Source organism: Heterocephalus glaber, unplaced genomic scaffold (genome assembly GCF_053883595.1).
Source record: "Heterocephalus glaber isolate CG9 unplaced genomic scaffold, H.glaber_assembly_v1.0 deba00001745, whole genome shotgun sequence".
In the NCBI taxonomy this organism is placed as follows: Eukaryota; Metazoa; Chordata; class Mammalia; order Rodentia; family Bathyergidae; genus Heterocephalus; species Heterocephalus glaber.
Genome location: NW_028258451.1, coordinates 3584085 through 3604982, shown reverse-complemented (window position 1 = coordinate 3604982; position 20898 = coordinate 3584085). Strand labels below are relative to the sequence as shown.

Below are 20898 nucleotides of genomic sequence, written 5' to 3'. Positions count from 1 at the left end.
AGATAGACTTTTCCATTCCAAAAGGTACAAAGAGGGGAACAGAAAGCATTGGGATCAAAATAAGTCCAAAATCCAGCAGGGCAAACATTAAGTCCTCTAGTTCCATGTCCAGCATCTGAAGCACTGTGTAGCAAGATGTGAACTCCAAAGGGCTTGGGTGGCTTCACCCTATGGTACTTCTGGTGGTTGTAGCTCCCACTGCTCTCTCTTGGGCCAGCTCTGCTCCCTCCTTGTAGTTTTCCTCAGATGATCTACGTTCCTGGCTTCTTCAAACTTCTGGGGTCTCCACTATGCCTTCAGCTTCACTGCTGTTGCTGGAATGTGTGCTGGCTATTGCTGCTGTAACATGCCCTGGGCAGGAGTTTCTGCCCATCTTCAAGTGCCTGGCACACAGTTATCATGGGAGGGAGGGAGGTGCAAGTCCTGGAAGAGGCCTGGGCAAGCAGGGCCACGGGGTTGGTGATGGCTCAAGATGGGGTCAGAGACCTGGGGCCCAGAGGTCAGCAACAGGGGAGGCAGGCAGAGCTGGTGAGTGGGCACAGGGGCTGGAGCTGCACAGGAAGAGAGGGCTGAGGGCAGAGTCCAGAGGTCAGGAGCAACTGCTGATGTCAGTGCCAGGGCCCTTGGTGGGTAGAGTGCACCAGCCATTCTGTGGGGCAGGCCATTGGGCCGGGGAGCCCAGGGTCAGAGGTGAGACGGCGCATTTCACGGCCTCTTCTCGGAGGAGACAGCACTATGGGCGTCTGGCAGCGGCTGGCCGTGCTGCTGTTGCTGCTGCCCCTGATGGGGTCCCTGGGGCAGCCCGTGTGGCCAGCTGCTGTGGCAGTGGCCCTGCGCTGGTTCCTTGGAGACCCCCTGTGCTTCCTGCTGCTGGGACTGGTGGCACTGGCCAAGCCCTGGGTCCGCCTCTGGGGGCTTCACTCCCTGGGCCTGCTGACTGGGGCCCTCACTCTGACTCTGCTTCCCACACGACCACCCCCAGGACTGCGCTGGCTTCCTACAGATGTGACTTTCTTAGCCAAGTTCTTCCACTTGGGCCTGAGCATCAGGGGACGCCTGAGCCGCCAGCCTCCAGACACTTTTGTGGATGCCTTTGAGCGGAGGGCTCGAGCACAGCCTGGCCAGGTGTGCTTGGTGTGGACTGGGCCTGGAGCCTGTGCAGTCACTGCTGGTGAGCTGGATGCCCGGGCCTGCCAGGCAGCATGGGCCCTGAAGGCTGAAGTCGGTAGCTGGAAGACCTTGTGTGCTGGGGAGACTGTCAGTCTCCTGGTGGGAACCTCGAAGGCCATTTCTGCTCTGAGTCTGTGCCTAGGAATGGCCAAGCTGGGCTGCCCAGTGGCCTGGATCAACCCACACAGCCGTGGGGCTCCCCTGGCACACTCTGTGCTGAGCTCAGGGGCCCGGGTGCTGGTGGTGGACCCAGGTGAGGACCCCAGGGCTACAGGGGAGGGAAGAGGGCAGGGGTAATGCTGATGGGGCTGGGCAGGGGGTCCTTTCCTCCCGCGTCTCAGTCTCAGGCAGTTACAATCGAAACAGTGTGGGGCCGGGGATTTAGCTCAGTGGTTCTGGCACCTGCCTCACAAGCACAAGGTCCCGAGTTCGATCCCCGGTACCAAAAAAACCCAAAAAACAAAAAAAAACCAGTGTAACTGGGAAGCCATGGCGGGGGGGGATCGTTGTTTTTTAATTTTTTCACAAAATAGTGATTTTAATTCTTTTTGACAAAAACTTTAGTAATTATGGGATTCTTTTTTCTTTCTCTGGTACCAGGGATCAAACTCTGGACCTTTCGCTTGCAAGGCAGGCACGTTGCCACTGAGCTAAATCCCTGGCCCACTTATGAGATCCTTTACCCAAGAATGATGAAACTTTTTTTCTGCTAGCTGTTCCTGTGTCTCTGGGTGTTGGGTCTCCCCTGTTGACCACAAAGGTGAGCTCTGCCTCAGTCTCTCCCCTGACCTTCCAGACCTCCAGGACAGCCTGGAGGAGGTCCTTCCCAAGCTGCAGGCTGCGGACATCCACTGCTTCTACCTCAGCCACACCTCTGCCACACCTGGTGTGGGGTCTCTGGGGGCCGCCCTGGACATGGCGCCCTCTGACCCAGTGCCTGCTCACCTACGCGGGGAGATTAAGCGTCGAAGTCCTGCCCTGTTCATTTACACCTCGGGGACCACAGGTGAGGGGCCCCCAGCCTCAGCCTAGCCTCTGCTGGTCTCTGACATCGCCCTGCCCTCCACCCTCCACATCTGGCCTTGACTCCCATCCCCAGTGTCGAGTGGGTGCTCCCATGCCCGGTAAACAGCACTGACACTCTTGCTAACCTTTGCTCTTGATCTCTCACGCCCAGTTGGAATTCAGCCTCAAAACCCAGTGTCCTGAGAGCCAAGCCCAACAAGGTCTGGCTGCTGCCCTTTGAGACCCCTTCCCCACTGCTTCCTCCCAGGGCTGCCAAAGCCAGCCATCCTCACACATGAACGGGTGCTGCAGGTGAGCAAGATGCTGTCCTTGTGTGGGGCAACGGCTGGTGATGTGGTCTACAGCGTCCTGCCTCTCTATCACGTGATGGGGCTTGTCCTGGGGGTCCTTGGCTGCCTGGAGCTTGGTGAGTCCTTTTCAGAGGATCCCTTTAGCTCACAGGGTCCGAGAAGGGGTGTTGGGGCCAGTCAGGGTGACAAGACTCCACAGGTTTCCCAGCTTTCTGTACTGTTACTCTTGAGAAGTAACAGTAACAGTAACAGTAACAGTAACATCCCCCCCAGCCCAAGGCTTGAATACCTAAAACAATCTCTAATGGCTGTTCCTTGGCTGGCGGTAACAAGACCTGGTGTGAAGATCGGTGTGCATCAGGGAGGCTGTCGTGCTCCAGAGGGGATGGGCATGATGGTCCTGCTTTGTGACCTGGCCCCAGAAGCCAGTCAGGGAATGGTCACCAAGTGCTGACCGGGCTGTCCTTCTGGACACCTGACTCATAACTCAGACAAGGGCTGCCCTGTTATGGTTTTTTCTTCCTAAAAAATTGTGTGTGTGTGTGTGTGTGTGTGTGTGTGTGCAAGTATTTTCAGTAGCAGGATTTGAATTCAGAGACCACTACCAGGGGACCACATCCCCAGCCCTTCATATTTTTAATGTTGAGAGAGGGCCTCCTAAGTTACCCAGGTGGAATTCAAACTTGTGACCCTCGAGCTTCAGCTTCCCTCAGTGCTAGAATTACACCTGTGTGCTACCATGCCTGCTCATTTGTTCCTTTTTTGTCCCCATTTTACTGAGCATTGAACCCAGGATCTTTGCACTGAGCCACATCCCCAGCCCTTTTAATTTTGGGGGGCGGGCAGGCATGTAGCTGAGTGGCGCCATGCCTGCCTGGCAAGTGTAAGGTTCTGAGTTCGATCCCCAGTACCAGAAAAAAAAAAACACATTAAAAAAAATTTTTTTGAGGCAGGGTCTCACTTTGGAACCCAGACTGGCCCGAACTCTTGGCAATCCTCCTGCCTCTGCCTCCCCAAGTGCTGGGGTTACAAGCATCCACTGCCATGCCTGGCCCTTGGTTTTTTGGGGGGAGGGTTGACACAGGGTCTTACTAGGTAGTTCAGGCTGGTCTCAAACTCGCTATGTAGCCCAGGCTGGGCTCAAACTTACAGTGATCCTCCTGCTTCAGCCTCTTGAGTGCTGGGACTACAGGCATGTGCCACTACACCCAGCTAATTTTCTTTTTTTTAAATTCATTTTTTATTTGTATTAGTACATGTTTATAATATATAATGATTATATTCATCATGGGGACTTGGTACATACACATTACACATCTTAACGCTTTTTATGCCCCTTCCACTCTCCTCCCTCCTCCCATCCTCCGTCTCCTCTTTTTTATTAAATGTTTGGAACAGAAATCCCCTCTTCTTCTGCTCTAAAATATTTAATTTGCTTTTATGTATTTCAGTAAATGTGGGTTTGGTTTTGTCTTGAATGTAGCATAATGCTGCAATTGGCACAAGAGGCAAGGGCCACTCCAAGTAGTTCATAGTCTTCAAAGAACAGTATGCTAGAAATGATCCAAATCAGTTAGACATGTTTGAGAGGATAAGTAAGATGCTAATGATGATCTGGAATCCAGTGATGGGGGAGAAATATTAGACACAGCAAGGTCACTTTTTGATTTTTTTAGGCTTCTTTGCATTTAATTGCCAAGGTTTATCATAGCTTCTAAAATCTCTCCTTGTTCCTTTAGTTTCTGATGTTTCACTTTCTGCCCAGAGAGCTGCAGATCCAGACAAAGTTCTTTGTAGTTGTCCATGGTTTCCTTGTTTACACGGAAGATGGCCAATGAGAAATGGGCTTGGCTGGTCAGGTGTCTCAGTTATTAACTTGGTCATTAATTCACTGTCTTGTTCGTGGTAGGCTGTTTTCCCCTGTCTTGAATGTTGTTCTGTTAGATGTTCAGATGGCAGGCTTGTCATCAGTCAGTAGCTCATAGAGGTTTCAGTCCATAACGGCCTGGCTCCAAGGCAGGGTGGTGTGGCAGACAGGTCTGGCAGAGGAGAAACAGTGCATGGTGGCCAGAAGGTAACAAAGACAACCCCAGCTCATTTTCGTGGAGGGCATTATGCTGCCTCCTTTCCAGAAATACCATTTTAAGACACACACTTGTCACCTTACGAAGCACATGAGCAGTTGCAGTTTGGGTGCAAGGGTGATGGCCAGATGCAGAGGAGAGCCGCTGCTCAGGGGTGATGATCGTGGCCCTGGGGTCTTGTCCACGAGTCCATCCGTCAACTCTGTACTCCCTTCGTCCTTCCACCAGGCCTCCTAGGCGGCTCCTGTCTACCTCATCACTGGCTATCTCTCCCCTGCATCCCATGCCATCACCGATTCATCCATCCGCCAACGCATCTTCCCACCCACCCACCACGTCCATCCTCCTACCCACCTGTCTGCCTTCCAGGGCACTCAGCAAATTCAGAGCAACAAATGCACACCTCGCATCTAGCATGCTCACCTGTGCCAGCACTGGGATTTCTATACCCTCTAGAAAAAGTATTTGAACCCAGGCATCCTCTTCTTTCTTTTTTGTTTTTGTTTTGAGTTTTTTGAGACAGGGTCTCACTAGGCAGTTCATGCTAGCCTAGAACTTGCTATGTAGCCCAGGTTGACCGCAAACACATGGCAGTCCTCCTGCCTCAGTCTCCCAAGTGCTGGAACTACAGGCATGTGCCACAGGGCTGGCCCCGTGGACTCTTTTCATGGGGCCAGTCTGGCTGGGGCATAGAGATGAGCTTGGCCTTGTCCTACATTCCCAGAGACTGCAATCAGGTCATCAAAGCAGCTTCTCACAGCAACTTGGAAGCATGGCTTGAGATCTACTCATCCTCTCCCTTCTAGGAGCTACCTGTGTCCTGGCACCCAAGTTTTCTGCCTCCTGCTTCTGGGATGACTGTCGTCAGCATGGTGTGACAGTGATCCAATATGTGGGTGAGGTCCTGCGGTACTTGTGCAATGTTCCTCAGGTGAGGCTCTGAGATTCAGGATCCATGGTAAACACAGCAGGCATGAAACCCCAAATGACACCCCAGGTAAAGCTCTCAGATAAAGACTCAGGTACTGGGTTGTGCTTATCAGGCAAGAGCCCAGAAAACAAGTTCGAGGCAAGTTCTCCTAAAGGGCTGCTTTGATGAGGGGTCTTCCATCCTCAGCAGATGCCTCCACTTTCCTCAGCCTCAGTGTGTTCATTCAATAGGGGCAGATCCTATCTGGCCTGGCTTGGAAGTGCACACTGAGGTAGGTGGATTGCAGGTCTGGGCCTGTCCAGGGAAAATTAGCAACTTGGTGAAAATTTGTCTTAAAATATAGAAGACCTGGGGATGTAGCTCAGTGTGAAGGCCCTAGGTTTAAACCCCAGTACAAATAAAGGCCCCCATTTCGGTGAAAATTAAGTGAACTAAATATATGTAAAGTGCCTAGAACTGGGAGTGGCTCAGGGTGAACTCAGAAGTTGTGAGCCATCTCATCCTTACAGACCAATGAGATACGATCCCAGATAAGTCCCCAGGTATCCCTCCAGGCAAAGGCTCCAGGTAACACCTCAGGTAAAAGGCTCCATGTAACTTGCCCTAAGTAAGACACTAAAGTAATTCTTAAACTGAGGCTTCAAGTCACTCCCCATGTGCCCTCAGGTAAAGGCTCCCAGTAGCTTTTTAAGGTAAGGCTTCCAGGTAACTCTGCCATGTGAGACCCCAGGTACCTTTTCCAGGTAAGATCCCTGATGCATCACGTCTCCTAGGTAATCCTTCAGGTAAGGGCCCAGGTAACTTTCCCCAGGCAAAGCTCTTAGGTAACCTCTGCAGGTAACCCTCAGGCCAAGACTCCAGTAACTGTACCTCAGTACCCCAGGTAGATCCCCTAGGTACAGAGCCCCATCATCCTGGGGTCACTCTCAAGGTAAGGACCCAAGACAGCCCCCAGGTGAGGGTTCCTCAGCATCCCCAAGGACACCTTCTCCTCTCCTTCTGGGGATGTTCTTGCAGCGACCAGAAGACCGGATGCACAGAGTCCGCTTGGCAATGGGCAATGGACTCCGGGGAGATGTGTGGGAAACCTTCCAGAAGCGCTTTGGTCCCATTCAGATCTGGGAATTCTATGGCTCCACAGAGGGCAACGTAGGCTTAGTCAACTATGCAGGGCGCTGTGGGGCCGTGGGCAAGACGAACTGCCTCCTTCAGGTGAGTAGGTGGGGTGCCCAGGGTGACAGGTGGCCCTGGCTGCGGCTGGGCCCACAGGTCCTCTGCTAGTGCTCCCCGCCCTTCACCAGGTGCTGTCTCCTCTTGAGCTTGTGCAGTTTGACATGGAGGCAGCAGAGCCCGTGAGAGACAAGCGGGGCTTGTGCATCCCTGTGGGGCCGGGTATGGAGACCGAGGAGCGTTCTCTGGGTGGAGGAGGGGTGGATACCCTCGGCCCCCTGCATGGCTGGAACAAACTGCCGAAAGCCTGGAGCCAGAGCCCATGGGGGTGGAAGTCCCCGTCAGGACTCTGAGTCCCTGTGCTGCTCACTGCCACCTGGGCCTCCGCCCCTCAGCCTCACCCTGCCAACTCCCTGCCTCATTCTCTTGCTCTGGTCCATCTGAGTTCTCCCTGGCTTCTGTGGGGGTCACATCTTCCTAGCCATTAGTCCCTTCTCTCCTGGAGCCTTGGAGAGCCCTGGCAGCCCTTTCTTCCTGGCACCATTGTCTCTATCCCTTGTCCATTCCTTGGTATTGTTTTCCCCTTGCTCGTGTGCTACCTAATGCCACCTCCTTCCTTCCTGCTCTGATTCTCTGTGTCCCCCTGCCCGTCTCTCAGGCTCTCTCTGTCCCAGTGTTTCAGCTGTCTTCAGGGTGCACTGGCCCACTGACCACTGGGTAGCTGGCTGCTAGGGTTCTGGTTTGTCATTTGCACTGCGCTCCTCTTCCTTCTCCAGGGGAGGCGGGGCTCCTGCTGACCAAGGTACTCAGTCACTCTCCTTTCATCGGCTACCGTGGTCCCCGAGAGCTGTCTGAGCGGAAACTGGTGAAGGGTGTGCTGCGTCCAGGCGACATTTACTACAACACGGGGGATGTGCTGACCATGGACCGTGAAGGCTTTGTCTACTTCCAGGACCGCCTCGGGGACACCTTCCGGTGTGGTGGAGTTAGGGATGGGGACAGGCTGGGCTGGTGCAGGTGATGGGCATCTGGACCCTCTTGTGAGGTGGGGTTCGAGCCCTGACTCCAACCCTGCAGATGGAAAGGCGAGAACGTGTCCACACGGGAGGTGGAGGGCGTGCTGTCACTTGTGGACTTCCTGCAGGAAGTGAATGTCTATGGTGTGCCAGTACCAGGTATGATCTGGTCCCTAAACTGGTTGACCTTAAACCTTGGACCAAGCTGGGTGTGGTGGCACATGCCTGGAGCCCCAGCACTGGGAGGCTGAGGCAGGAGGATTGCAAGTTCCAACCCAGTGTGGCAACTTCGCAACTGAGACCCTGTCTCAAAGTACAAGCGCTGAGGCCCGGGGATGTAGCTCAGTGGTTGCACCGCCTGCCTGCAAGCGCAAGGACCTGAGTTCAATCCCCGGTATTAGAAAAAAAAAAGTACACACTCAAAATACAAGGGCTGGGGATGCAGCTCAGGGTGAAGGCCCTGGTTTAATAATCCCCAGTACCAAAAACCCAAACCAAACAGACCTCGGATATCTTTCAGGTGCAGGATGTTACTCTGACTTTACAGCTGGGGCGCTGTTAGGGCACAGAGAGGGCTAGAGGTTGCCGGGTTGCACAGCCAGTGAGCAAGGCAGAGGGCCAGGCTGGTGGCTCAGCTGAGTGACCCGTGTGCCTCACAGGGTGCGAGGGCAAAGTGGGCATGGCTGCTGTGAGGCTGGTCCCCGGCCAGACCTTTGATGGACAGAAGCTGTACCAACACGTGCACATGTGGCTCCCTAGCTACGCTGCCCCCCATTTTATCCGCATCCAGGTGAGTTGGGGCAGGAGGAGCAGCTGGGTGGGACCAGACTGGGACGGTCATGGCCCAAAGCCACAGTATCTGCCCTGCAGGACACCCTGGAGACCACGAGCACATTCAAACTGGTCAAGTCCCACTTGGTGCGAGAGGGCTTTAACGTGGGAGTCATCACTGACCCTCTGTTCATACTGGACCGCCGGGCCCAGGCCTTCCGGCCCCTGATGGCAGACACATACCAGGCTGTGTGTGACGGAACCTGGAAGCTCTGACTGCCTGGCCTACCCACAGGACATCTGAACGGGGAGGAACCAAGGCTGACCCTCCAGGCCTGCACAGAGCTGTTGTGATTCCAGGTGTACAGGCTGGGAATAACCCTGGCCCTGGTAGCCGAGCAAGAATAAATGCAAATGTGTACAGAGGTCTGTGTGTGGATGAAAAAATGACAGAGGAGTGTGAGGTCTCCTCCCAAGGACATCAGCTATCCAGGGGAATGGTCCTCTCTGGGTAAGGCCAAAGGTGGGGCAGGAATGAGAGAAGAGCACTACCAAGGCTGAGGCAGGAGGGTTCATGAGTTCAAGGCCAGCCTGGGCTACATAGCCAGACCGTGTCTCAAAAAACAACAAAAAAGAAGCACTCCCTTCATTTCCTGGTCTTTTGTGGCCTCTGAGCCTCCTGGGCTTGGGTCAGCAGATAATGGAAGTGGAGGGAGCGCTTGTAATCTGTGTTCTGGGGGGGTGAGAAGGAAGTGTGGATGGGTCCTCTGACAAAGACTGGAAGACATTGGACTGAGGAGGAGGGGACAGAAAGAGAGAGAGGTGAGTGCCTGGCTGAGTGAACAGCACACGCAAGGCCCTGGGCTGAGCTTTGTGGGGAAGCAGCAGTGGAGACAGAAGCCCCTGGGACCCGGAGTCTCCAGGGCGGGCAGCACTTCCTGAGGCACTGCCAAAGCTCTAGACAGGTTTACAGGGGCCAAGGTCTCTGGGATACGGACTCTGCGCTCTAAGGAGCTGGGAATGCTTCAGGGAGCGTTCTGGGGAAGGAGATGAGCGTGCCTGGACACAGCCTCTGGGAAGTGCTGTGACCGGAAGTGCCCGTCAGGCTGGCACCATGGAGGCAGGAAGTGCTTGCGGCCTCTCCCCAGGCCCAGGTCAGCACAGGTACAAGGGAGTTGGGCCCTCAGTGCCTCTGGTGGCTTCAGCGAGGTCCTACACCAAGCATGCTGTCATCCTTGAGGCATCTGCCCTGGCTGCTATCACCTGAGGTTGTCTGCCCTGCATGGCCGATGGAGCTGAGTGTGGAGCCCAGGCTCCCAGAAGAACTGCAGCTTCCTGCATGGTCCAGGCCACCATCTGCTGTTCCTCCAGGAGCCACCGTGGCCCAAAGGAGCTTAGCTGCGCACCTGCAGCAGCACAGCAGGGCCAAGCCCTTTCGGGGTTCCTCTGATCAGTGAGCCCCTGGCCCTTGGGAGAGCTTGCCACCTCTGCCACACCCTGGTTCCCTGCCTGGTGTGCAGCGGGTCCTGACTCAGAGGCCAGGCTGGTCTCCTGGCGGCCCACCCCTCCCGCCATGAACCCAGTAGCTCATTGTTACTGTTAAGGCCTTTATACCCTCTGGGACCAAGCAGCCCAGAACGGGTTTAGACCGCAAGGATGAAGAGCAAAGGCTGGTGCTGGCCACCCCCACTCAGGCCACGTGCTCTATGTCTCTCTGACCTTGAAGGCCTGCTCCCCAGAGTCTTTGGGCTCCTGCACAGGCTGTCCATGATCTGGTGCCAGCCTGAGACCAGGTGTCACGATCTCTGTTGCGTGTGCTACAATGAGAATGGGGTAAAGCTTCGGCCATCCCCCAGTGGTCAGTGTTGCGTTCCTTTGTCATTCACTTCTAGGGCTCCTGGTCAGTGAGGCTGTGTCACTATTTCCTACTATCAGACAAAGCTAGCGTCAGGTATGTGGGCCTAGAAAATCTGCTCAATCGGGAGATTACCAAGTACTTAACACACCGAGGACAAACAGTGGGGATGTATGATGGATTTGAACCGAGGTATTTAGATCCCAGCACTTGGAGTGTAAAAAGAGGTAGCCACTTACAGCAAGGCCTGGGGTAAGTTCCTAGAACAATCCATTTCCTGTACCTCAGTTTCTTCTAGTGGAAAATGGGGCAGATGATTGTGCTTATCTTTTTTTTTTGGTACCATGGATCAAACTTGGGTCCTTGTGCTTGCACAGCAGGTGGCAAAACCACTGAGCTAAATCCCTAGCCCAATTGTACTTATCTCTCTTTTTTTTTTTTTGGTACCAAGGATCGAACTCAGGTCCTTGTGCTTGCGCAGCGGGCGGTGAAACCACTGAGCTAAATCTCGGGACCACCAATTGTACTTATCTTGAAGGGTGTTTATGAGGCTTGAATAAGACAGGGAAAGCTCCCTGAAAAGGATATGTTATCCTTCCTGTTGGCATCGGGCTCTTGCTGCCATTCAAGGCTGCAGTTTTTTATCTGTAGGGCGGGCATGCTGCTCCCACCTTGCAGTGTCATTTGAGGGGACCTTCATAAACAACTACAGGAAGAGCTCGGTGTAGTGGCCCACCTCAGTGATCCCAGCACTTTCAGGGGCCGAGGCAGGAGGATCGTGAGTTCAAGGCCATCATGGGCTACCATGTCAAAAAAGAAAAAAAAAACGGCACAGTGGTCTGTAATCCCAGCACTCTGGAAGGCTGAGGCAGGAGGACCAAAAATTGGAGGCCAGCCCAGGAAATTTAGCAAGAACTTGTCTGAAAATATAAAAGAGTTGAGGACACACCTCAGTGCCAAGGCCCTGGGTTCAATCTCTAGTACTACAAAAAAAAAAAAAATCCACAAAACAACTACACAAACAAACTTGTGTCTCAGAACCCTGATGACTTCCCTTGGGGCCAAGCCAAAGCTAGTACTTATCAAATGGCAACTAATCCTTGATGCACGTCCGGGGGGTTGTAGCATCATTCACACTTCATGCTAGAGATGGCCCCACTGAGAGGTGCTTTAACTATGATTTATTTAGCCAACTGCATCATTGCAGGTGTGGGTCAAAGGATATTAATGTTATTGTAGGTCTCACTGTAGATCCTCAAGTATACGAGTTCCCTGGCACTTTATTCAAATCCATTTTTCCCAGAGCCCTAACCATTCACCTCCTCTCCCCCCATACTGAGGATTGAACCCTGGGCCTTGCACTGAGCTACAGCCCCAGCCTTTTAAGTTTTTAAAATTTATTTTGATTGGGGCTGGGGATTTAGCTCAGTGGTTTCACTGCCTGCTGCACGAGCGCAAGGACCTGAGTTTGATCCCCGGTACCAAAAAAAAAAGAATTTTACTCTGATGCATGCGTGCACGCCTGTGTGTGTATGTGTGTATTTTACTGGGTACTGAACCTGGGGCCTCACACATGCTCGGCAAGTGCTGCACAATGGAACTGCATCCGCAGCCCCATCACATAATCTTGACCTGTGTATCACTTATTCATGTGTTGACAGTGCTGTGCCTACCACTGCTATGCACTGGCTATGCGGCTATGCACCAGGGAGGCCAGACCCTTCTCTCACAGAGCTGGTATTTTCCTGACTGCTTCAAAGCTTGCAGGTTTTATCAGCGTAATAAAATTTCTGAGGTGAATTCCTGCTTCATAGACTCTCCACATTTATGTTTTAGTCATTATTTATTTGGAGCTTTAAAATGTTTTGTTTCGTTGCAGTTTATGTTGCAGACTGGTTGGGGGAGTCTGGAGATCGAGCCCAGGGGCTTACACAGCCAGGCAAATGCTCTACCACTGAATGAAATCCCCATCCCTTTATATTTTTATTTTTAGCTGTAAGAGAATAAATCTGGGCTTGGGGATGTAGCTCAGTGATGCCGCATCTGCCTGGCAAGCACAAGGTCCAGAGTTTGATCCCTGGTACAAAAAAAAAAATCTGTCATTTCAATCCACCTAGACCAGCTACTAAGAAGTGAACACTACCTTGGTTAAGTGTGGAATGACTGTCCAGGGCACCAGCAAACATGGCCAGGCAGCAGGGCACTGGCCCTTTACCCCCTGCTGCATGACCACAGGCCACGTGGGCCTGTGCCCTGGCCTTGATCTGTGTGTGTTCATCCACGCTTAGAAAGAAAGGCCTCCCACTGCCCACACAGCTCAGGCTCAAGAGCCAGGCCAGGGCCGGGGATTTAGCTCAGTGGTTCCACCACCTGCCTCACAAGCACAAGGTCCCAAGTTCGATCCCTGGCACCAAAAGAAAAGAGCTGGGCCAGCAAGGCTGGTGAGTAATGTGGGTGGCCAAGCAACAAGACGGGCTGGGGGCCAGAGGTGGACACTGGGGCTGGCCCTCTGGATTGCACAGCTGCCCCATGGCTCTAAGCCGCCAGGCAAGGGGCACATCCTGCTGATTTTCTGGTCAGCAGAAATGAGATATCAGAATTTTTATTCAGAGACTTTCCTATTATCGAAGTATAATTTATGTTAAAAATCTAACCTGTAATCCTAGCTACTAGGGAGGCTGAGGCAGGAGAACGCCATGATCAAGGCTAGCCTAGGCAACCTAGTGAGACCCTGCCTCAAAAATTTTTTTTGGGGGGGGCTGGGGATTTAGCACAGTGGTTTCACCGCCTGCTGCGCAAGCACAAGGACCCGAGGTCAATTCCTGGTACCAAAAAATTTTCGAACTCGGGACCTTCTGGTCAGGCACTGGAACCACTGAGCTAAATCCCCAGCCCCCGCCTCAAAAGTTTTTAAAAAACAGGGGTAGGGTACAGTTCAGTGATTGCCTAGCATGCAAAAGGCCCAGGGTTCATACTCCTGAGCCTCTCCCCAAACACAAACTGCGCACTTGGAAAGCAGGACATGTAATGGGCAGGACAGGCAAGCAGTGGGTCATGAGGGGTGGGGGTTGATCTCCAGGACTGCTGACCTGGTACAGGCCGTTCTTTCTACAGGTGACTGAGGATGGTTGAAAGTACCAGCTCTTTTTATATTCTTTTAATTTTTTTTTTGGTACCAGGGATCAAACTCAGGTCCGTGCGCTTGCACAGCAGGCGGCGAAACCACTGAGCTAAATCCCCAGGCCTGTGCCAGCTCTTTTTGATAATGGGAAGTGGGCCAAGTATGAGAGGGCCTCAGTCAACTGAAAGGGAACCCTAAGTGGAGGGGGACCACAAACTAACCAGGAAGGAGCGCTAAGGGCTCTCCACCCAATGGGACAAGCACATTCATTGCCCTGGGTGTCCCAGAGTTGACCTATTCTCGTTATCATATGCTTAAGGCTTCATACATATGTGCCACCCCTCATTAATTACTGACAGATGACAGGAAACGCATGCACAATTCAAACTTAAACGTAAGGCAAGAGGAAAGCATAAATGTGCAGGAGCAGGTGTGGAATACCCTACTACAGTAAGTATGGTAAAATACGAGAAACCAGAACAAAGGAACAGTGGCTGCGCCGCCCAGGCTGGCGTCCCGGCTTGCTGCTACCTTGTGCTACTTCACAATACACCTTTTCACTGTGCAACAACCTCCTGGCTCGTGCACACTCTCTTGCCATTTGTGAGCTGGTCCAGGCCAATTCCTCTCCTCGGGTCATCAAGCACCACAAAAGGACAGGTCACAAGAAGGTCACTCGGAAGAGAAGCCAGCTGTGCTTTCCTGGGCCTCTTGTCACCTTCCACAGGCAGACTTGGGGCCCTGCCGCTGCACGGGGTACACGCCAGTTCCTGAGTGTCCACTGCCGGCAGTGAGGCCCTGGAGGGAGGAGTGCGGTCAGCGCGCGTTGCATCCTGTGTGAGGAGCGTGGGCTGGGTGGTCACTGAGGTTGCACAGTGGCTGTCGCAGCGGACCTGGCCTCCATCCTGGGCTGGCTCCTCCTCACAGTGCCTCCGGCTGGTGGCTTTTTCGGTGGATGACCAGCTGCGACTTCCAGTCGAAGGCACGGCCACAGTCCCCGCAGGCATGACGCCGCTGGCCAGCGTGGGCCTTGCGGTGGATGACCAGCTGCGACTTCCAGCTGAAGCTGTGGCCACAGTCCTGGCACACGTGACCTGGTGCACGGCGTGGGGTGCTGCGGGGCGCACAGGGTGGTGGCACGGGCTCCGGGGCACGAGCGTGCGAGCGCCTGTGCATTACAAAGACGGACTTCCAGTCAAAGCCACAGCCGCACTGCGCACAAGTGTAGGGCTTCCGCGCAGTGGGCAGGTCCTGGTGGGCAGGGCGCGGACTCAGCTCTGGGTCGGGGTTTGGCTCCCGGTCTGGCAGCCCTGCGGATGGGGCCATCAGGCAGGCATACACCCGGACAGGGAGTGGGGCTTGGGGACCCAGGGCAAAGCGGTCCTCACCCAGGGACACCGCAGAACCGTACTTCTGCAGCATCGCATCCCAGTAGAGCTCCTTCTGCGACCGGTCCAGCAGCACCCACCGCTCCTGTGGGGAGGCCACTGTCATGGCCAGGAAGGGGTGTCCCTCCTCTGTCACCTTGAATAGGAGGGACAGCAAGAGGCCTTGGGGACCCAGCTGCATTTTGCCTAGCCTCCTTACCTGTAATGGGTCGGCCTTGTTTCTGGACACGGGGATCCCTTGTTGGGGTGGCAGGTCCAGGAGGACCCGGGATAGGTGCAGTGGGACACCTTGGGGCTTGTGAGTAGGTGACTGGTACTGTAGGAAGTTCAGGGTGCCAGCGGGGCCCCAACAGAGAGTGAGCTTGGTGCACAGCAGGGGTCCCAATGGCTCTACCAGGAGTGCACTTCCTGCCCAAGGGGTCTGCCTACCTCACTGCCCCAAAGCATGTCATCTGGGGCTTTGCTGAGTTGGGAAAAGCAATCTGAAGAACAAGCCAAAGCAGGGATGGAGAGACAGCATCCCCATGTGGTCACAGCTAAAGGTTGACAGGCTGTGAGGAAGGCTCCTTGGAGGGTGCAGCCTTCCCACTGCCACAGGGTTCTGACTGGGCCACAGGCTGTGCGGGGTGCCCAAGGGTCTTCTCAGCCTCAAAGCATCTCTCCGCTAGCAGTTGTGCTGCAGAAGTCTCTGAGTGGGGAGTCTCAGAAGGGCAAGAACTGGGAGAGGACAAAGCCCTCACTCCACACACTTGGGAACACAGGGTTGAAGGAAGCAGAGCTTTGAGCTAAGCTCTAGGCCCAGCTGACTGCCTTCTCAGAAAAGCCCTAGGAGACAAATGACTTTAGGGATTGCCTGGGAAAAGTCTCTGTTTGACCTCAGGGGTGGGGCAGGTACTACCACAGTTGGGCATCTGCCCCCTCCAGACCTGCACACATGAGTTCAAATGTCCAGGTGCTAGCCCAGCACCTCTGAGAGCCACACACCTCTCCGGGACTTCTCTGGAGATGAGGAAGCCACACAAACAAGATTTCCACGGCCTAGGTTACAAGTCCCTTCCAGCGCTGGAGACAGCAGGCTGTCCCTCTGCCCCCGGACCTGTGGGGGCAACCTGGTATTTACTTCCCTTCCAAGTAGCAAAGAGCACAAGAGTCACTGGCCAAGAGCCTGGGACCACAGGGCAGCCACCAGGGAACCCCCGACTCCAGCTCACCTGATTCCTGGGTAGTTGGAAGGATGTAGAGGCTGGTTCTTGGTGCTCCAGATGACTCTCAGGTGATGGGGCCGGAAGTAAGGGGCTGAGAGGTGCTGAGAATCGAAGCAGATGGGAAGAGGTGTCAGGAGCCACCCACATGAACCAAGTGGAGGAGGGGCTGGTGTCACTGCTGTGGCCTTGGCCCATCGCTGATGTGTGACATGATGCATAGCCAGCCCTTTGCTGCTGCCTTCCTGGAATCATCTCTGCAGTCCCTCCAGGGTCTCCAACCCAGCCAGGGACATCCACACTGAGTTTAGGACTTGGTATGACCTCTCCTGGACTCCCTGCCAGGTGCCCATAGCCCTAGTGTGACACCCGCCTCACCCATCTCCTGGCCATCCACACTGGGCTCCTCCTTCACACTGCAACTGAGCTGGGCCGACCCTTCCATCCTGGCATCCTGTGGGCCCTCCCCTGGGGCTGCTCCACAGGGATCCACTGTTGCTGAGGGCTGAGGGCTCCCTGAGGATTCCTCTGTCTTCTGGGATGCAGGCAGCACCTCTGGCTTCAGGATGTGGGCTGTGATCTAAGGAGAAGAGGCATGTCACAGGGCTCTCCTTTCAGTCTGTCCCCCTGGGAAGCTAATGCAACCACACTCACCCAGCCTAGCAACTGTCCAGGGTCCTGCTGCAGCCCCTCTACCAGGGCAGCAGCCTCCTCAGGGCAGCCTGGCTGCTGCCTTCGTACCCAGGCCTGGATCTCAAGGGGCAGTGTGCCCAGGAACTGCTCCAGCACCAGCAGCTCTAGGATCTCCTCCTTGGAGCAGGACTCAGGCCGCAGCCACTGGTGGCACAGCTCTCGGAGCTGGGCCAGCGCTTCCCGTGGCCCTGCCACCTCCTTGTAGCAGAATCCCCGGAAACGAAGCCGGGCACCTTCAGGTCCCTTGAGGTTGGTCTCGGAGTCCCCCAGGGGCAGGTATGAGGGACCGAGAGGGGATGGCATTCTTTTCTGTGTCTTCTTGGAACTGCCAAGAGGAACCTACAGAAAAGGAGAATGAGTGTCATCCACGGGGGCCTGGCCAGGTGAAGGCAGACACTAGGGGCCAAACCTAGGGGCCAAACCTAGGGGCCAAGGCCAGGATAGAGAAGGCTCTGAGGCCTGGGACAGCTTCATGGGAGATTACAGGAACTGACTGCTGATGAGACTGAGACCAAGAAGGTCAGGACCAGGACCAAAAGGAAGCCTTGAGGAAAAATGCCTGGATGCAAGGTAACCAAAAATTTTCCAGGAAATGGCAGTTGGGTCAGATACAGAGAACTATTGGGAGATGACAAAACAGTGGCTCCTCCGGCTGGAGGTAAGGTCATTTGGGAAGGTGGAGCAGTGGTCCAGGGCGGCAAGTAGAGGCAGGGCGAGTCCATCCCCACAGTGTCCGGGACATCTGGCTCTGGGACGGGGTCCGGCTGGGGTTGAAGCACAAGGTGCGTTCGCAGAAGCTGATGGGATTGAGATTCCATGCTCCCTACCGCCCGGGCCCGTGCATGGAAAGCCAAACAAAACGCTCGCTGCATGGACTGATGGGCAAGAAACTGATTCCCGAGGAGATTCGGGGGGGGGGGGGGGGCCTCTCTCCCAAACTGGAAAGAGAAGAAGCAAATCTGTAGGAGGCCGGCCGTGGACAGGAAATAGGGATTGGCCTTCTGAGTGGGAAGAAGGGCCTGTACAGAAGCGCAGGATGGAGGACACGTGGCACGTTGGGCCTGCTCTCCCGACAGGTAGCCACGGAGGGTCGGGTCCCCTGGCGGACGCGCCCCGCGCAGACAAGTACGCGCTCACCTCAGCCTCCGCGCCAGTGCTGGGAGTCCACTTCCGGGAAGTGGCGTCACTCGGAACGGTCCCTCCGCTCGTTGCCCTGGCGACGCTACCCTGGCCAATCCCAGGCCTGTTCCGTGGACATCGCCGCCCTCCTTGGACTACATTTCCCATAAGCCTCAGCAAGCAAGAACAGGGGAACATTATCAGAGGCTTCTCTGGACTGAGACGCTCCGTTGCTCTTGAGGAATCCGCAGTGCTGCAGTTTAGGGAGCTCCTTCCCTTGTGTAGCAGCCACACTTTCTTTGCATACGAACCCCAAAACTCTCCCACTGTCAACCGACGGAGCCTCGAATACCTGCGCATGTGCTTAGCGGACCAAATTTCTATTGGAGGGTGCTGGTATCTCTCGGCCAATCAGAGCGAACATCCCGTCCCAGCACCTGCCCGAGCACTCTTTCCAAGGCTTCGTTCGCGTCCAGCTGTCACCCATTAACAACTACAGCCCTTCCAAGGGCCTCTTGCTGTTTCCATACCAATGATGGGAGAGTCTCCCCGACCCTGAGGAGGCCGGAAGAAGTGGCTCTGGCCTCTGAGTAAAAGATTCACTTGAAATTCCGCTGCAGGCAGTCCTGGGTAGAGGGCAGGCGGGATTTGTGGGGGTGGGAGATCATTCGACCTTTGTTAAGCGCCCTGCAGCCTTCGGAGGACACAGGCAGTCTGGTGCGCAACCATTTACTGAGGAGGTAACCATGTGATCACTGTCTCACTCATCTTCAAATAATAGCCCTGCAAATGGAGGCTGGAGATTTCTGTTCAAGTTCATGGGATGTGCTCAGCCTTCCCTTTGGGAACCAGAAGTAGTCAAAGTGATGTTTCTCTCAATAGGCACTGTTTCTGTTTTTTAAAAAATCAAACCGTTGGGCTGAGGATTTAGCTCAGTGGTTCTGCTACCTGCCTCTCAAGAGCAAGGTCCTGAATTCGATCCTTGATACCAAAAAAAAAAAAAATCTAACCATATAACTGGGTCAGTTTTGCTTCCACATCAAGTGGCTGCACCATGACTTATTCATTCAACCCCAGACTACATTTTGTGTTTTGGTTTCTTCTGTTAACCTGGAATCCCAGCTACCAGCTCTGGATGAAGAGCAGTAGTCCTACCACTGACTGGAGACTCTGAGCAGTTGCGTGGTAGAGCGCATCAACTGAGGTTTCTGGCAGCTCCCTTGGGTTGGGCTATTTTGGAAGCATGGAGGTTTGTGGAGGACTATGCAGGTTCTCTGGAAACAACTCTCTCACCGCAGGTGGGGAGGGTGCGTGGGGCTCTAATGGCTCTCAGAGAGCTCTTCCCCAGGCAGTCTGGTATAGGCCTCCCCTCCCTGGGCTGCTGGTTTCCAAGTCTGCTGCTGTGCTACAGGATAAGCCTGGTTGGGCCTCTCTGTTTTCTCCATTGCCAACTCAGTGTTCGGCTTTCCCTGAATTAGTGACATCTCCTCTATCCACGTGTAGAACGCCATTGCTATCAACTCCTTTCCCCATTCACATATTTCTGTATTTGTGTGTGGGTTTCTTTACACCACTCGGCTATATGGAGGAATGGACTGCACAGATCGTAGACTTCTTAAACCCAGAGAATTAGCTCCTTGAAACATGTTGCTTGCTCCCCAGATGACTACCATTTGTTGATATGGGATTATTGTAAAAGCCAGATCTATTCAGATCACCAAGAATAGCATCTAGACTATCCAAGTCTCCAGATCCCTCTTCACTTGTTTCCATCTTAATTTTAGGGTCTCTTGATTTGAGGTGGGAACGGTGGAGCCACTGCACTGACTCGTTTTATTATCCATCCCTTCAACTCGGGGCTGTAATTCTTTACAGAGTGTATCACTGGGACATCCCTGTCCAGCAAGCATCTAAGAAGTGCATTATTATCCTTCTTCTTAGGACTCAGCTGCTCTTTCTTGACAGTTCCCTCACCACAACCAATTGTACTGCTGGTGTCTTTTTCAGTGGCTTCTGCAGTAATCTTGGCTACTTCAGCTGGTGAATTCCCATTCTGCAGCAACTTATGCAAAATCCAGTGCTTCTCTTGCAACAGTGACCCATGCATCTTGGATGTGGAGAACACTCTGCATTTGTTTTAAACACCTTGTGGTTTCAGTGGGTTGGAGCCAAATATGATGTTTGGTCTGACCTCCTGACATCAAGGCCCAGGGACACTTCTACAGTCCCAGCTTATTCAGGGTTCAGAGACCAGCCCAATATGACCTTGGGCTGAGGAAAGGGCAACTCAAGAGCGAAGATTTGGAAGGAGGGAGCCCAGACTGGAGACACTGACCAGTTCTGGGTGTTGGAGTAGAATCGAGAGTGCAGCCAAGGGACAACAGGGGCCCAAGCAAAGAAGTGGCAAGGAGCACCATGTAGGGAAAAGGCTAGCTGGTTAGACAGGACTGGGCACTGGATTCAGTCTGAGGGGTCAGGTGGGCTTGGGGAAGAAACTTGGCTCCAGGAACTCCCACCCAACACATAGGAAAAGTTTCATGTGACTGTCTGGGTACCCACTTGCTTGACAGGTGCCTTCAGTCCTGAACCCCACAACCTCCCCAAGTCTCTGTGGCTGGTGGTTTGTCTGCATTTCACAGATCTGCAGCCTGAGACCACAGCTCGGTGAGTGGGAGGTGGACAATGGTTTGGGGGATCAGGAGGCTCAGCTCAGAGGGCTCGCCTTGGAGGGTCCTGGAGAAGTGGTCCAGCATGCCTCCCTCCTTGTAGGAATACATGTGACGCCTGATGGGCAGATGGGTCTGGCTCCAATGGTACGTGAACAGAACAGCTGCATCTGCCATCTGGGCCCAGGCGACGGCTGTAGTGCCTCGGAGGTGATAGGACTGGGGCACCCTGGGCCAGAGTCAGCTCTGCATTTATGGTGCATGACCACTCCTGTTTCCCCCGCCCACCTCACTTCCATAACGTGAATCCACAAAGGCTCAGCTCCCAGCAGAACTGTGGCTCCAAAGCAGCCCCACCCTAATCCACTGCAGGGCACCAAGGGATACAGATGCCCT

General features: G+C 54.2%; 2 protein-coding genes across 26 annotated transcripts; one reads left to right on the top strand and one right to left on the bottom strand.

The window, feature by feature from the left end:
- Nucleotides 1-622: 622 nt before the first annotated feature.
- Slc27a5 (solute carrier family 27 member 5) lies at nucleotides 623-8883 on the top strand. Of its 2 annotated transcripts, XM_004866529.4 has the most exons (10): nucleotides 624-1423; nucleotides 1967-2176; nucleotides 2444-2602; nucleotides 5377-5501; nucleotides 6519-6713; nucleotides 6803-6893; nucleotides 7448-7646; nucleotides 7749-7846; nucleotides 8347-8477; nucleotides 8558-8883. In XM_004866529.4, the coding sequence occupies exons 1-10, from the start codon at nucleotides 736-738 to the stop codon at nucleotides 8732-8734; spliced, it is 2073 nt and encodes a 690-aa protein (XP_004866586.1). In that variant the 5' UTR covers nucleotides 624-735; the 3' UTR covers nucleotides 8735-8883. The 2 variants fall into 2 exon arrangements, with proteins under 2 accessions (XP_021101725.1, XP_004866586.1); XM_021246066.2 differs by lacking the exon at nucleotides 2444-2602 and having other exon boundaries at nucleotides 623-1423.
- A 3254-nt stretch (nucleotides 8884-12137) lies between these two features.
- Znf446 (zinc finger protein 446) lies at nucleotides 12138-20865 on the bottom strand. 24 transcript variants are annotated; one of them, XM_087200832.1, is made up of 7 exons: nucleotides 17855-20865; nucleotides 16679-17056; nucleotides 16403-16604; nucleotides 16034-16128; nucleotides 15807-15918; nucleotides 14823-14958; nucleotides 12138-14744 (listed from the first exon to the last, which is right to left on the bottom strand). In XM_087200832.1, the coding sequence occupies exons 1-7, from the start codon at nucleotides 18194-18196 to the stop codon at nucleotides 14630-14632; spliced, it is 1380 nt and encodes a 459-aa protein (XP_087056958.1). In that variant the 5' UTR covers nucleotides 18197-20865; the 3' UTR covers nucleotides 12138-14629. The 24 variants fall into 24 exon arrangements, with proteins under 24 accessions (XP_087056958.1, XP_087056960.1, XP_004866592.1 ...); XM_087200834.1 differs by having other exon boundaries at nucleotides 12138-14685; XM_004866535.4 differs by having other exon boundaries at nucleotides 12138-14602.
- Nucleotides 20866-20898: the final 33 nt, after the last annotated feature.